At 37.9% G+C, this 17,097-nt stretch overlaps 2 protein-coding genes across 2 annotated transcripts; both read left to right on the top strand.

Moving 5' to 3' along the window:
* Nucleotides 1-2,321: 2,321 nt before the first annotated feature.
* LOC129242226 (probable chitinase 10) lies at nt 2,322-3,515 on the top strand. The gene is made up of 2 exons (XM_054878780.1): nt 2,322-3,023; nt 3,306-3,515. The coding sequence occupies exons 1-2, from the start codon at nt 2,322-2,324 to the stop codon at nt 3,513-3,515; spliced, it is 912 nt and encodes a 303-aa protein (XP_054734755.1).
* A 5,929-nt stretch (nt 3,516-9,444) lies between these two features.
* LOC129242225 (uncharacterized) lies at nt 9,445-15,119 on the top strand. Its single transcript, XM_054878779.1, has 4 exons — nt 9,445-9,519; nt 9,662-10,539; nt 14,505-14,511; nt 14,620-15,119. The coding sequence occupies exons 1-4, from the start codon at nt 9,498-9,500 to the stop codon at nt 15,117-15,119; spliced, it is 1,407 nt and encodes a 468-aa protein (XP_054734754.1). The 5' UTR covers nt 9,445-9,497.
* Nucleotides 15,120-17,097: the final 1,978 nt, after the last annotated feature.

The raw sequence follows: 17,097 nt of genomic DNA, 5'->3' as shown, positions 1-17,097 counted from the left end.
TGGTGCTGTTTATGGGCTGAAGGTATCATTGGACCGTACTTCTTCAAAGATGCTGCGAATCGTAATGTAACTGTGAATGGTGAGCGCTACCGTGAAATGATATCCAACTTTTTTTTGCCCAAAATGCAAGAGCTTAACTTGCATGGCATGTGGTTTCAGTAAGGCGGTGCCACATGCCACACAGCACGCGAAGCAATGACCTTGTTGAGATGCGGGTTCGCTGAACATTTTATTTCACGTTCGGGACCTGTCAATTGGCCACCCAGATCGTGCGATATAACGCCTTTAGATTATTTTTTGTGGGGCTATGCTAAAGCTCATGTCTATTCAGACAAGTCTACTTCGTTTAACGCATTGGAAGACAACATTAAAGCATTTATATGTGAGATACCGGCCGAAACATTGGAAAGAGTATGCCAAAATTGGACTAAGCGGATGGACCATTTGAAGCGCAGTCGCGGTCATTTGCATGAAATAATCTTCAAACATTAAATTATATGGACTGTACTATCGATTTAAAAAAAAATTTCATGCATTTTTCTGAATTTTACGTGTGTTTTTTTGATTCCTACAGCTCTTAAAAAATCACCCCTTTATAATTGTAATTAGCGCGCACAACACATGCCTTGTTAGGTGTTTGGTCGGGCTCCTCCTCCTATTTTTGGTGTGCGTCTCGATGTTTTTACACAAAGGGAGGGACCTACAGTTTTAAAGCGCCTCCGAATAGCAAGCAGGTGGTCTCCTCGGTCTTCGGTTAAAAATAAAAATGAAACTTTTAATTTTTTAACCTAAAATACAAGACTTTTTATTCTTACTAACATATTTAGAACATAATATTATTAGTTGTTAAATACGAATTTTGGTACTGATGCTTTCCATTTCAATTAAACCGGGCTATTCGAGTCATGTTCTCCGATTTCGATGTAACTCAAATATGTTGCTCTCTGGTCAAAATAATGAGACACGTATTTTTTTGTTCGCCCGAAAAAAATTTTTTTCAAGAGTTATCGGCAATTTTGTTTTTCGGCTCAAAATCGATTTTTTTTCCTTTTATAAGAATTTTTTTCTTTTTTAAACGCTCATAACTTAGTCAAAAATGAACCGATTTTAATGATTCTGGAATCGAAATGATCGTCATTACTTACACGAGCGACTTCATGTAGAAACATTTGCAAAAAAGTAATTGAAAAAATTTTTATTTTCCAAAAAACAAAAAGTGCGAAACAAGTTTTTTACTCAAAAATTCATTACTCAAAAATGACTCATTTTAGCTACTGGGCATTCAGCTCAACTGAAGTTTGAGGTGTCCTCTTGATTTGGAAAAAGTTATAAAAAAAAAATACACTTTTTGAAATATTGAATTTCGAAAAAAATTTTTGCTAATATAAATAAAAAATTTTCAACTACTTTTTTGCAATTGTTTCTATTACATTAAGTCGCTCGTGTAAGTAATGACGATCATTTTGAGCCCAGAATTATTAAAATCGGTTCATTTTTGACTAAGTTATGGGCATTTAAAAAAAATTGTTTCTTATATAATTAAAAAAAATCGATTTTGAGCCGAAAAACAAAATTGCCGATAACTCTTGAAAAAATTTTTTTCGGGCGAACAAAAAAATACGTGTCTCATTATTTTGACCAGAGAGCAACATATTTGAGTTACATCGAAATCGGAGAACATGACCCGAATAGCCCGGTTGAATTGAAATGGAAAGCATCTACTTTAGTTGCGTAAAAGTATAAACGTTAATTTATCTTCAACTTGTATTAATACAGTTTTGAAATGTGAAAAAACGTTATGAAAAATATAAAACTCGGACTTTATTTGATTTCTTTAACCCAGACCCAGCACCCTTTGTCTAAATAGACGATATACCTTCCGTCGCCTATGCTACATACAATACAAATACATACGAGTATATGTGGAGACAATTTATTATCTTCTGTGCATAAACATGTAAAGCGGTTAAAGCGGCTTTTTCTCCTACGTTCATAAGAAGTAATATATACTGCATATACATACATACATACATTCATACATACATACATACATACATATGTTATGTGTTATTGAAGATCCACATTCACTGCCGCTGATAACTTGTACCGACAGCATTTTTCAAAATCATTTTACTCACCTTCATCAAAACATGAGGATTGCACAAAAGCTTCAATCACTTATCGAATTTTAACAATTTTTGAATACTTCTACCAAAATGCAGGCATTTCAAGTTTTAGTAGCTTCCAGCCTACCATCGAAATAATACTTATGCTACAAACTGTGTATTCGGCAAATACTTTGTACTATTGAATTAATAAGAATGACTACTAAATGGTTTTGCAAGTCTCTTGCAATTTTGACACTTACTTTTGTCGCCCACGTGCATAGCGACATCTACGAGGAATGCAACAATAAACCAAGCCATGTGTTTATAGTTAGCAATACGTCTTGCAGCCACTACATCTACTGCGCCGGTGCCGATTCCTATGAGGGCGAGTGCCCGGATGGCGACTATTTCAATGAATTATTACAAACATGCGATCCTAGACATCTCGTCGACTGCAAACTTAACACTTCAAGCGACATCGTTGGTAATTCGTCGGCATCTATGCAAGTCCAAACGACCACCACACTCAGCTCACTGCTCTTTTCGACAGTTAGGGATACAAATGAAACTGTTACATCGAATTCCATCATATCAACTACAAACGGTACTGCGGCGTCTACGAAAATCACCAGCCAATCGTATGATGTGAACGCGACTACTACAAGCGCTAGCGGAGCTATGGTTACGCCGGCCACGATTTCACCCAATACAGATGGCAATACGGTCGTAATAATATCCTCCGAATGCCCGGCTGTAGACAATCTAAATCAGATAATTTTCGTGCCCCATCCGAAATCTTGCTCTGATTATTTTATTTGCTACCATGGCGAGAGATTGGCCATGCACTGCTCTGCCATGCTGCACTTTAATCCGCGCACTGGAAAATGTGATTATCCAGAAATGGTTCGATGTCAAGTAAGTAATAAATTTGTTCTTGTTGTTGGGAAGTAGAATTATTAGAAATACTATATGTACATAGAAAATGGGTATTGAAAAGTTTTGGAATTTAGCTAGAGAAAAACCAACGGATACGAATCAGAAGGGAATCATTAGCCGATTTAAAATTCGTATAGTAACTGCAGGCAATAAACAGCCACTTAAGTTAAAGTTATTAAAAAATGGCTGTAAATATTGTCAATTAATTTTGGATTTCCGAATATAACTTAGTATACAAGTGTTTTTGGCTTACCTTTTCAGACCGATTTCACTAATCCGAAAGAACAATGCCAGGCGCATACCATGGATATGTATCCGCATGCGACAAATTGTAACTATTTCTATCACTGTCGAAGCGGATATCTTTTATTGCAGCAGTGCCCCTTTGGCTACGGCTGGGACTATGAAAAACGCGCTTGTACTGTGCTTCATCAAGCTGTTTGTTACAACAGAAGAACTCAAAGAATTTGAACAATTTTTGAAATATTTTTTATATCATTAATAATAAATCGAGCCTATATACAATACTATACTGTCTTTTGTATACAGAATTTATTAAAACAAAATTATAAATTATTTTATTGAACGAGTACGCGAGCACAGATCGCCGCCGGTATAATTTTTGTAAGTACATACTTATATCTACCTACAAATATAAGTATACCATATGTAGTACAGTTCAAAATACCCCAACACCTGATGAAGATGATCCGCAGCTACCTCAAAGACCGCGTACTCATCTACGACACAAGAAAAAGACAACGGACAAAAATGATAACCTCCGGCGCGGCCCAAGGGTCCATACTAGGCCTCGATCTCTGGAACGTTAGCTATGACGGCATCCTCACCACCGACATGCCCGACGATTGTTACCTAGTAGGATACGCTGACGATGTCGCAGCAGTAATTACCGCACGGGATGTAGACGCAGCAAGGTGGAAACTTACACAAACGATGACAAGAATCAAGACATGGCTCGACTCGCAAGACCTTAGTTTAGCTCCGGCAAAAACAGAACTGATCCTATTCACGAGAGCGCGCATACCTGTGGAAGTGACAATGCCAGTCTACACAGAGAACAAAACAACCTCAAAAGTAGTGAAATATCTGGGCATCAAACTCGACAACAAACTGACATACTGGGCACAAATCCAGTACGCTGCTGAAAAATCCACCAAAACAATCTCAAGGCTATCAAGACTAATGGCAAACATCGGAGGACCATCGCAAGCAGGCGGAAGCTGCTCATGGACACGACGGTATCCATTTTACTTTACGGATGTGAAGTATGGGCGGACACACTTAAAACTGAGTGTCGCCGCAAGATCCTGGCCAAGGCCCAAAGAACCGCCGCCCTCCGCGTCGCTTCAGCTTATCGCACGGTATCAGAAGCAGCAGTACTCATTATTAGCGGCACGATACCTATAGATCTGCTAGCGAGAGAGCGAAAAGAACTATGGACCTTTAAAAAGAGCAAGACAAACGCCATAGGAGACCACACACGCGCCCGCACCAAAACGAGCGCAAAGCAGCAAATTGGAGCACATACACTGCAAATATGGCAAGAGCGATGGGAGTCAGAGACGAAAGGCCGATGGACGAAGAGACTTATACCAAATCTAGACAAATGGTATAACAGACAGTTCGGCGAGGTAAACTATTATACCACACAGATGCTATCTGGACATGGATACTTTTACAAATACCTTAACAACATAGGCAAGTCAGAAACTACTAAATGCATCTACGGAGATGCACTCATTGACGACGCAGATCACACTTTCTTCAAATGTGAGAGATGGAAACTAGATCGCAAAGCTGTCGAAGGCAGACTAGGCCCCTTAAGAGCTGACAACATCACTGATAAAATGATAGAAAGCGCAGAAAATTGGCAAATTATTCGCACGTATATAGAGCGAGTCCTACGTGCCAAAAAACTTGACATGGACAGAGATGCTAATATACTTGACTAGAAGATAAGCCGACAACATGAAGCCCCGCAGATAGAGACAAAAGAAGACGAGCCTATAGCATGAATGCTGGCTACAAATATGGTGGACCCAGACGTGGGTGAATTAGAATTTGGTCCTTTTCATGGACGCCGTTCTGGGCCCTCCCGAAGTAATGTACAAAGCAGTTCCGGGAGGGGAGTCTCCCCAGGAGAGGAGGAGGGACTGTTTTAGTGGCCACACCACACGACGCAGTAGACGACGGTCGCTGTAAGTGCGAAGGCATTTTGAACCCTACCTCACCCACCAAAAAAAAAAAAAAAAAATATGTAGTACAGTACCCGAATGGACATTCGCAAGTATCCTTAATAAGGATTTATTGTTCCTCAAGTTCTGATTTAGATTGACCGCAGCTAAGAGTAATGGGTCTTTAGAATAATTGGATTCAAGGTTTTTAGCCTTTGCTGCCAAAGCTGTTGTTTTATGAAGTAACTTCACCTAACAGCATGACTGTCTAGTCAGCAGATCTTGTCTGGATGTGTTGTGAGTAGGAGTCCTGGAACATACAATTCCAGCGGACATGGGTCCGATTACACAGGCCGACAAAATTTAACCAACATTCAGACCCAGAAACCAGACTATATATTTCCGAAGGTTTATGATGCGCTGAATCCAAATCTGGCCTCAGAATTGCTCTATCAGCTCTGGTTTTCGAGATATCCTAACCTAAAAGTGCAAAAAACCCCATTTTTCCCATATTTGAGGTTATGTAGCCTTGCAGATGTTTTCTTTCACCAAAATTAAAGGATGGCATCTTTAAATACAATCCTTCTTTTTTCAAATGGCGTTTTGTTTGCTCAAATATCATTTTTTTTCGCAGAGATATCGCATTTTGAAATTTTCATGGGCAAAAATGGTGTTTTTTGCACTTTTAGGTTAGGATATCTCGAAAACCAGAGCTGATAGAGCAATTCTGAGGCCAGATTTGGATTCAGCGCATCATAAACCTTCGGAAATATATAGTCTGGTTTCTGGGTCTGAATGTTGGTTAAATTTTGTCGGCCTAGTTCCATTAAACACGAAAGATACGATTATCGTAAAAACTCAAACTAATAAATTAATTTTAGTTATCAATCCGAATTTTGCATGGACAGAGAAGCAGATATTAGTTTAAATTATTTCGGATACTTTTCCTTGTAGACTAGTGTTATCCCTCTCCCTTCTATCCCATCTAATATAGCCGTTTAATCTCGTTTGGAATTACAACTTGAGTCAATTTATGATTTAGGATATTTAAAATTGTTTTGAAGTATAGGATGTGAGAATACCACGAATTAATTTTCCTAATCAAAGTAAATTTGTTTGGTTCACATCTAAAGATAACTACGACTTCAGCAATTTTCTTACCTACTTGCTTACGTACAGGTATACGCGTATTCAAACATGACGAAATTTTCTTTTGATTTATTTTGGAAAACAGTTTTTAAATTTCCATTGTCATGTGGAAGAAAGTGCTTAAGTTTTACTTTAATTACATATTGAAATGTACGGTGATTTATTCCTTAGTAAAGAAGAGAAACAACATGAAGTTTTAAAAATTAAATTTTAATTCTTTTTCGTTTCCATCATAAAATTCGTGTGTGCTGAATAATATGAACATATTCATATACGAGTATATTCAAGAATGATAGAATACAAGACTGCGCCAACTCAAGTTATATTCACTGATCTTTGTAACTTTTCACACAGAGGTTTGTTTGTTTTCGAAACAGCAGATTCTGTCAAATTTCTGCAGAACAAAGTACCGGTATACGGATGGCGCCGGCTTTGTATTCTCTACTCTGGGAAGTATATTTCGGCATACGGGGCGTATGAGTAATTTCAGTTATGCTTATGCATGTATATAAATATGTACTTATACTTGTATATATATGGGCTTTAAATTTTCGGGATTTTACTTATCCTTGCATTTTCGGGGTCTTATTTTGCATCCTATTCCTGAGACTGCACTGAAATTAAACGAAGTAGCCGAATGGGCAGGTGCGTGACAACCATTCGGAATTCATGGAGAGAACGTAGGTTCGAATCTCGGTGAACCACCAAAAATTAAGAAAAACATTTTTCTAATGGCGGTCGCCCGTCGGCGGGCATTGGCAAACCTCCGAGTGTATTTCTGCCATGAAAAAGCTCCTCATAAAAATATCTACCATTCGGAGTCGGCTTGAAACTGTAGGTCCCTCCATTTCTGGAACAGCATAAAGACGCACGTCACAAATATTAGGAGGAGCTCGGCCAACTTTGTTGTATTTTAAATATATTAGCGACTAGCAAACCCGGCCCCCTTCGCTGGGCACACTAAAATAGAATAGATATGGTTTAGAACAGAAAATATATGAATTTCATATTATTTATTTCTTTATTCTTTATTCAAGCGCTTTGGCATAAACAATATTTTTTGTTTTTCTATTTGTTTTTGAGTAAATATAAAATATAAATTAAAAAATTCACAAACAATTTTTACATGTTGCACTTACGTTTTTTCCTTATGGCATCCAAATCAGAAAGAAATATTGACACATTGTAACTCACACTGTCAATTTGACAGTTCAGTTCCGCCCCAAGCGTTAAAAAAGTAAGCGACATTATGACTGGTTCAAAAGAACGCTGTACCCGTTGCCAGTGCTCCGAATTACAACCAAACTTTACGAAACCCATTTTCAATACTTACTTAACAATGTGCGTAAGTTTGGTTTAATTCGGTGCAAAGACACGGCGAGTCCACGTTTTGGCATATATTTCGAGGCCCTAGTCATCAATAGGTATGAAAATTACCCCGTATTAAAGCACTTATCAACAGCTTTCATTTGATATCCATATTGTACAAACACATTCTAGGGTCCACGTTTTGGTCTCTACCTCGAGACCCTAGTCACGGAGCGGATGGAAATACTCTGAACTAAAGCATTCACCAACAGCTTCCATTTGATACCCATATTGTACATACACATCCGAAGGTTACCCGGGTCCACGTTTTGACCTATATCTCGAGCCCTATTTCCAAAATAAAATATAATCCATGTTACTCGTGGATGATGTAGCTTTCGAATGGTGAAAGAATTTTTAAAATCGGTCCAGTAGTTTTTGAGCCTATTCATTACAAACAAACAAAGTTTTCCTCTTTATAATATTAGTATAGATGAAATAACAGTTTGTTTTGATTAAAGAGTGGCGTTAAGGAAATAAGAGCATTGAGAGTATTCTCCCTGAATGTATGGCCCACAAAGTCAGCTGCCCGTTGGATTGTTGATAGAAATCGAAATCATTTCTGCAGGTAATAGCCTCTATCCCCACAATTAGAAACTCAATCAATGCTGCAAAGAAAGCTTTCCATTCCTCAAATGAAAATTTTACTAGTTGCATTTGATGAAACAAATTTATACTCAAAAATTTTTTGATTTTCGGAGTTCAAAAACATGCCGATCCTGAGATTGACATTCCTAATATACATGCGTGACGTGCAACCGAAATGGGAAAGATACACAAAGACTGGGCGAACTGTATCGAAAATGCTGCTGAAGCTGCAAGAGCGTATCATGTAGAAGGCCTCGATATACATACATATATGAACACCTTTTTACGATACTCAAAAAATGGTGGCAGATATTGATCTAAACGGCCTAATCAAATTCGTCCGAGACACCAGTGGTCCCCATGATGGCAACTAGCAAGCCAACCTCTTGTAGTTTGTCGGCGGCATCCATTGCAAACTAACCTAACCTAATCATGTATGCTACTACTACTAGTTACTATATATTATACATATGACATCACATTTGACAAGAAGTTGTTGTTTTACTTTCCTGAGAATACCAAATAGTCTATAAGAATTTGAATTCAACGTCTGCAAATTATTTGCGGAAGAAATTCTTTATTCTTCATTCAGTCGTGACATATTCATAAGCATTGCGAAATATAATATTTCATTTAACTGGAAGGAAAAACTTGGACTCACACCTGAAGACCGTTTAAAATTGCTCAAACCTTTCTTGGTTTACTTATTACAACATATTTGGTATTTGTACATATATGTACATATATATGTGCACACTGCAAGTAAATAAATGCGTGGTTTTGAACTCACGAACGGAAATTAAAATGTTATAGTTTACGCCTCACTTTTTTGTTTTTTTTGTGGATATTAGCAAAGATATTATCTTTAAGTAATGAGAACGAAATGTTTGGAAGGCTTTCAAAAATATACATACGTACATATTCATTAGCAGCTACTATAAAGTATACATATGTATGTACCATACATATTCAATACTCATACTTGTGCACACATACGCACCTTAAAAAATATATTTACATATATGTATGGAGTTTTCTTTTAGGTTTCGCAAACAAATTTCGAAATAAAGTTAGAATATTTTAAGACGGCTGGTGAAAAGGACGTCAATCCGCCAAACAAGTTATATTAGAAAGTTTTGAATTCGTTACGATAATGGAACCCGAGCTCATCAACGGTAAATAGCAGCATATGTACATCCATACAGCATCCCGTTTTTTAACTCTATAAAACTATTTTTATATGTACATAAATGCATACACATTCAAATGAATTCATTACTAAGAACTTATTTAGTTTCGTTGGTATACGTTTTTCAGTTTTTCGTATATATTTGGCATTGGCAACCGTATCACAGTTTGCATACGCCTCTTCATCAAATTTAGTCACTCCGAACAGGATCAAGCGTCAGAATAGTATTTGTTTAAATCATACCGCTGGCGAATTCGACAGAAATCCAGATGACTGTCGTTCATTTTATTTGTGTTTGGAAAACGGACAGGCGGTGATGGCACCCTGTCCGCCAACAATGCTGTTCAATCCGATCAGCAAGCTCTGCGACACCGCCGACAACGTAAATTGTGAGATCGATATATCCAGCAATGGCAACAATGAAAACACCAGTAGTAATAACAATAATAATAATGGAAATACAGGCAACAACAATAACAATAACAATGAAAATGAAAATGAACTGCTAAATGCTTCACGATACTGTGCTTCACAACCACTCGATCAAAACCGTATAGTCTTCTTAGGCAGCAGTAGCAATTGCCAACAATACTTCATATGCTACTATGGGCAAGCGGTGTTGCAAGAATGTAGCGCCAATCTCCATTGGAATGCGAATACAGCCAAATGCGACATGCCCGAAAGTGCAGGTTGCCCATTTCGGACTCCTGATACCGTTGCAAGTACAATTGGCTCAACAAATGGAAATGGAGGCACTGACAACAGCGCCGACGGATCAGCGAGTAGTGATGGTGGCGAACTCATTGATTGCCCAATCTATGGGCAACATGTATTTCCACACATGCTGCGTTGCGATTATTTTATTTACTGTGTTAAAGGACATGCCATCCTACAGCAGTGTCCCTTCTACTACCACTTCGATATCGTGACGAAAAGTTGCAAATTGCGCACAGCAGCCATCTGCGTGCGAGATTTAAATATTAACTTCCGCCAACTAATAGCAAAAGTGTGAATGGCATCCATAACGGATTGAAAATAATAAATAATAAAATAACAATATAAATACGAAAAATTGACCCATGCAAATTTATGACGAAAAAGTAGTAGTGGACATATTTTTCGAATTTGTTATACATACATTTGCGTATTTGTATGGAACATCGGAAAGTGTGACCCTTATTAACCGACTGTGCGTTTTTTTCTCATTATTTCATTCTAATGGTCAACTTGTTATTTCAACAATTGGGACAGGCAAGTCAGTTGAGATAGGTTTTATAAATGTAAACTTGGACTAAATGAGTGTTGCTCTAGAGGTAAAGTGTTGCTAAATTAATATCTCACTTTAATTTTACAGAGAAGTTTTTTTATTTTTCATTGAAAAAAGTGAAGTTTTGAGTAAATTTTTATAATATGTTGCGAGTAGTTCTCAAAAATCGTGAAGAACATATTACCAAATGAATTATTTTTTAGACTAATAAAAAAATGTTATTGTCAAAAAATTTTAAAATTTTCACGCGTATCTTAGCCATGGGTCTGCCTATACTCTATAGACGTGTAGGTCTAGTTACCATGACTTTTCAAAGCCATTTGCTAAGGTTCTTTATGTTATTGCATGTGACTCCCAAGCAAAATTTTGTATTGTTACTTGGGGCTATGTATATACATTAAAGAATTCACACTGGTAGCCTTCCTAGATATCGAGGGCGCATTCAACAACATCCTACCGGATACCATAATAAAGGCACTGACGGATTTCGGGATCTCTGGCGCTCTGGTTGAGTTCATCAAAAACATGCTCTTGAGCAGATTTGTGATCGCAATCCTAGGGGCCTCAGAGATCAAGAAAAAAGTTAGCAGAGGAACACCTCAAGGCGGTGTGCTGTCCCCTCTCCTATGGGTGCTGGCACTAAACTCATTGCTAAAGAGCCTAGAGGAGAGAGGACAACACGTTGTAGCATATGCGGACGATGTTGCAATGGTAGTAAGGGGGAAATTCCCCAATACACTCATAGAAGTCATGCAGGATTTACTAAACATGGTTGAAAACTGGTCAAAAGCAAATGGGCTAAGCGTCAACCCCAATAAAACTGAACTCATCCTATTTACCAGGAAACACAAAATTCCAAATATAACTCCTCCGACTCTAGGTGTAACGGCACTGTCATTTAGTGATGAGGCCTGCTACTTAGGTCTAATACTAGACCGAAAGCTAACATGGAGGGCAAATGTCGAAGATAGAGTAAAAAGGGCGACAATAGCACTATACTCTTGTAAACAGCTTATAGGACTAAGTTGGGGTCTCTCCCCATCTATCGTATACTGGCTTTACACGGCAATTTTCAGACCTATCCTAACATACGGCATATTAGTATGGTGGCCAGCTTTAGATAAATTGTACATTAAAAGAACCATGGCACACGTACAAAGAATGGCCAGTCTTTGCATCTGCGGGACCCTCAGAACCATACCCACAGATGCACTAAATATCATGCTTAACATTTTACCAATAGAGCAGTACGGTAAGCAAACAGCTGCCAAAGCAACTCTCAGACTAAGAGAAATCGGCCTACTCAGAACGAACCAAAGAGGACACTCCTCAATTTTAGAACAATTCCCCACAACGGATTTCTGTAAGACCAAGGACATCAATTTTAATAAATCCTTTGTCACAGTATTTCCTTCCAAAGAGGAATGGGATAACGGGCTCATTGTTAAGATAAATGACCTAAACATCTACACAGATGGCTCAAAACTGGATAACAAAGTAGGTGGAGGGGTCTACTCCGACAAACTCGGAGTATGCTAATCATTTCGCCTGCCTAATCATTGCAGTGTATTTCAGGCGGAAGTCACTGCCATAAAAGAGGGACTTAAAGAGATAAAAACGAGAGTATTATCCACAAATGAAGTCTTCATTTACTCGGACAGTCAAGCAGCAATAAAAGCGCTGGAATCAGTTCTAGAATGTTTTAAACTACTAGATGACGTATCTAAGTGCTACAAGGTGCACCTTATCTGGGTACCAGGCCACAGGGACATTCCGGGAAATTGTAAGGCGGATGAACTTGCAAGAGCCGGTACAACGCTCGATCTCGAACCGGATAAGGCGCTGATACCCATGCCTATAGCCACTTGTAAATTACTTATAGACAGGGAAACCATCAAAAAGGTAAATACAATCTGGCAAAACCTCACAACATGCGAACTAAGCAGACAGACATGGCCGAACTGGAACAGCGGTCGATCGAAGATCTTGCTAAGATTCAACAGAGAATCTATAAGAAAAATGATAGATGTATTAACAGGTCATTGTTTAATAGGCAGCCACGCTAGAAGGTTAGGACTACCTTACTTCGATTTCTGTAGAAGCTGTCTAAATACAGAAGAAGAGGAAACAGTCAGACACCTTTTATGTGAGTGTGAAAGCCTAGCTAGGAGAAGGCTGCGCACCCTCGATACAGCATTTCTAACCGCTGTAGCGGACATATCCCATCTAAAACTAACGAAGCTCTGCTCGTTTATTAAAGCTACCGGATGGTTTGAAAAGGTACACGTAGAGTAAGGATAAGCTCCAGTGGTATCACAATGGACCTGTCGAAGGTCTAAGTGTGTCTTACGACAACCACCCTACCTACCTACCTACCATGTATATACATAAGTATGTATCGTTCGATTTGCGGAAGATTTTCTCGAGGACTTAAGTAAGGGAATATACTGGCCACAGCTGAAACCCTTTCATCAAAAGGTAATGTTTAAGACTGTAGTCATTGCTTCAGTCGATCGTACCTTTTAAGCAAAACAACCCAGGATCTAGTCAAGTACTGAGCTTGGGAACTATCCACGAGAATTTTCGCAAAGTCTCAAATGAGACATCCTTTGTTTGTTCAGCGCCAACGCATCCATTTTAAGAGCTATGAGTTGAAGAAATAAAAAAAATAATCATTCGTGTACACTTCTGTTAGGTGTTTGATCGAGCTCCTTCTCCTATTGGTGCCGCGCGTTTTGAGATTTTTCATGGCAGAAATACACAGGTTTGCCATTGCCTTCCGAAATACAGAAGTAGAGCTGTAAAAACCACTTTCTGAACGGGTTGCTCTGCCCAGGTGGTTGCTGCTCACGTAAATACAAAGGCTGGAAACACTTCTACTAAAGACGTTTGACACCAAACGAATTTCAGACAGGATCACTTTTTATTATGTGAATTCTCCAAATATATTTTTCTGTGCTATTTTGGGCTTTAGAATTGAGATTGTTTGAGAGAAAAGTTCCGAGGAAGACTTCTATAACAGTTTTTAGCTTTAAAAATGCATGAATATTTGTTGTACCTTGAGTACTGCTAGACAAACAAGTGAATAGTGATGAAAGTAATCTTCTTTCTCTCGCCAGCGCAGGTCAGTCACAGAGCCAATAGTCGAAGTTTTCAATTTCCTCGTCCGCGCGGTAGTTGAGGTCGTTTGCTAGCGGACCCATTCTACGGGCACGCGTCTTCACTAGGCAATGGCCAGCTATACTTCTAGTCACTAGTTTGCCTGCTTGAGAAGTTACAAGTTCCTTTCCTCGCCAATTCGCCCGCTACAGTTAGCTGGTACATCACCACGTGCTTGGTGCCCTCTATAAACTGTTACATTTATTGCGTTAGCTTATATAAGATTATACATTTATATGTATGTATGTATATTTATGTGTATAAATACGGAAATCCATTAGAGTACTAACATATAATATATAAATATACCGTTATGTGTATTTACGAGAACTTATGTACATATATATGCACTTGTTGATAGATAAAATACCAGGTCAGCCACAAAGTAAATATTTTAGTCCGAATGTAATATACATTTTCCCATCTGCGTCGGCGGGCAATGAAAAACAGAAAAGGTTGATGAACGGATGCGTGCAAGCTGCCAGGGACTATAAAAACCCGTAGTTTTGTTCGCTTATTATGTTAGTTCTTTAATATATTGACAGTTGATTGGTCGGCATAAATGAGTAACGGTAAAAAACTTACTTATATTACAATGCCAGGTGAATCAAATATTCTGGTTAAATAATTAAACTGCTTTAATTTTAATATTTCTTTCAGTAGTAATGCTCCTTGTATATATTGTTACCATACTAACGGCAACAATTGGATGTAATGGAATCAGACACGATAATTTAACAAATTTTGATACGCGCGAGAATTCTTATTTAGTTGAATGTGATAACAAACCCTATGGTTACAAGTTCCCTGATCTAACCGATTGTTTTGGATATTTTATATGTCATGGCGACATGATCATTCAACAATATTGCCCGCTTGGTGAGCGGTTCAATGCTTCGCTGCAAAGCTGCCAGCTTGGAAAATGCCCACCCTGTAGTTGTGAAAATTGCGCCGGCGGAAATGATAGCGATGGTATTGATTGCAATGTAGCTCCAAATGGTGCTCGTTTTGGGGATGTCACACATTGCCGATATTTCTGGCAATGCGTGAACGGACGTGCGGTCCGACTCTTTTGCGAACGAGGAATGTGGTACGACCGCGTCAGATATGTTTGTAATTTTCCGGCGCTTGTAAATAACTGTCCCGCCAATCGAGACTAGAAAAAGTGCAAATAAATAATTTCGACAGAAAATAAAAAATAACGATAAACGTTTTTTTTTTTTTTTTTTTTTTTAAAGCTTAAATAACAATAGAATTGCTAAATAAACAAAAAGATAACGCAGCGCTAGCAACGGAGGCTTTCAGCTGGATAAACGTTTTATTATCAAAGTATTATTATTGGGTAAATATGGCCATTCCAAGGTGGATTTAATAAGGTGACAGCATTCACCCAGCTGAATTTTTCGCCGTAGGGATGGCTTACGTCAAAATGATATGCTTTGTTTGTATGTATTGGTATGTTTACATTCGTATGTTTACATTTGCTTGCTGATTTTGACATGATGCTTGCACCAACGCAACAACAAATACATGTAGGGTTTTACTTATATGTGTTTGCTGTCACCTGTAATAAATTCGCCTTGGGCCATTCATACCATAGTAATTACGGCGAGTTCATAGAAGCTGGCTTCGCTAGTGCAACAACAACATTTGTATATATCACGATCAAGGCGAATTGAGTGCTGAAGGTGGCGCCATTAAAAAACAATTACTTTACTTTGATGTCAGCTCCCTTCGCAATACAAAACAAACAAAAGTAGGAAAAATTACATGTTTGCGAAAATTCAGTGAATGGTTTGGTAATATTGTGATTTGTGAGATTAAAACTAAACAAACTAATGCAAACGAAGTGCCGCGTGTTAAAATAGCACAAAGCACAAATAAATATAAAGCCTCCAAATGCAAGTTTTTTGAGGTTTTATGCAATATTTTGCTTTCGTTTTAGTGGTTTGAATAACAAAGTGATTTGTTTTGTTTACGTTCTGATAGAAATTCGTGGAAAGTAATAATCAAATTTTGACATTCAATTCATTAAATTACACAAACACAATTTACATACATATATACCTATTGCTACCATCTTGTATGAATTGCTCTATTCTGAATAAAAACTTCTAGGGAGGTTTTTCTCTATTCTCTTTCTCCCTGTCATGAATCAAAAATCCCTGAGATTTTTTTCTCTTTCCACTTTTCTTTTATCCTAATCAAGGCGCATTCATGAAAGGTGGTGGAACTAGACCAACAACAACGATCTGTACATTAGAATGTCACGACAAAAGAAAGTAGAAAAGAAAAGGACGGCCCATGTTGCACAGCTGGCACGCAGTTAGACGGAGAAGCACACGGCGGTGAAGCGAATGGAACGGCTCTTCTTCATTTCATTTATGCTGGCATTCTAATGCACACGACGAAGCAAAAAAAAAAAAAAACAAATCAGCTGGTCTACTGATATCTTCTTTAAAAGGTTCGTCTTGGTCTTAACGCACTTCGACAACGGGAAATTGTGCTTTGAGATAAAAGTAAGAATGAAGAAGAAGAAGGTGTATTCTGTACAACGTAGGATAAAAATAGTGTAAATGTTCTCTGAATTAGGCATCACGAATGCAAAAAAATGGGAGAATGTGATGGCATTTTCAAACGAATTTTCCCACAGCCAAGTTTGAGCGCGGAGTACACAAATATATGGAACCTAAATTTTTCAATAGAAAACAATAATAAAAATTGAGTTCTACTACCAACAAGAGCCAATTACAGTTGTTTGAAAATATGATGCAAGAAAATCCTGGAACCGCGACAGGACTTTAAAGCAGCAAGCAGGAAGTTAAGCAACCAGAAATGTGCTATAGTATTAGTAATAAGAATATGAATGTTTTAGCAATAACGATTTTTTGTGAAAAACTTTTATTGGTGTTTTATCTTTTATATTAGAAAGAGTACAATAAAAATAATAGTAATTTTATTAACTTTTTTGATAATTTTTTATATAAAATATTTGAAGCTATACAAAATTGTGTCACTGTTTTACAGCTGATTCTGTAGGGAGCTTCCTACTCTGTTCATAATGTCTTTGGTAGCTGTTAAGTATTGGCAAGGGGCCAAAAATATTACTTTTGGGCTTTCGCTGAATTGTGTGTTGCT

Source organism: Anastrepha obliqua, chromosome 3 (assembly GCF_027943255.1).
Source record: "Anastrepha obliqua isolate idAnaObli1 chromosome 3, idAnaObli1_1.0, whole genome shotgun sequence".
NCBI lineage: Eukaryota > Metazoa > Arthropoda > Insecta > Diptera > Tephritidae > Anastrepha > Anastrepha obliqua.
The sequence above is the reverse complement of the archived record's forward strand: the minus strand, read 5'-3'. Positions and strand labels throughout refer to the sequence as shown.

Excerpts from the sequence above, each read along its gene's own strand:
- LOC129242226 (XM_054878780.1), top strand. The coding sequence starts at position 2,322 with ATGACTACTAAATGGTTTTGCAAGTCTCTTGCAATTTTGACACTTACT. Across the intron at positions 3,024-3,305 it reads CAGAAATGGTTCGATGTCAA|ACCGATTTCACTAATCCGAA; the intron begins GTAAGTAATAAA and ends TTACCTTTTCAG.
- LOC129242225 (XM_054878779.1), top strand. The coding sequence starts at position 9,498 with ATGGAACCCGAGCTCATCAACG. Across the intron at positions 9,520-9,661 it reads GGAACCCGAGCTCATCAACG|TTTTTCGTATATATTTGGCA; the intron begins GTAAATAGCAGC and ends TACGTTTTTCAG.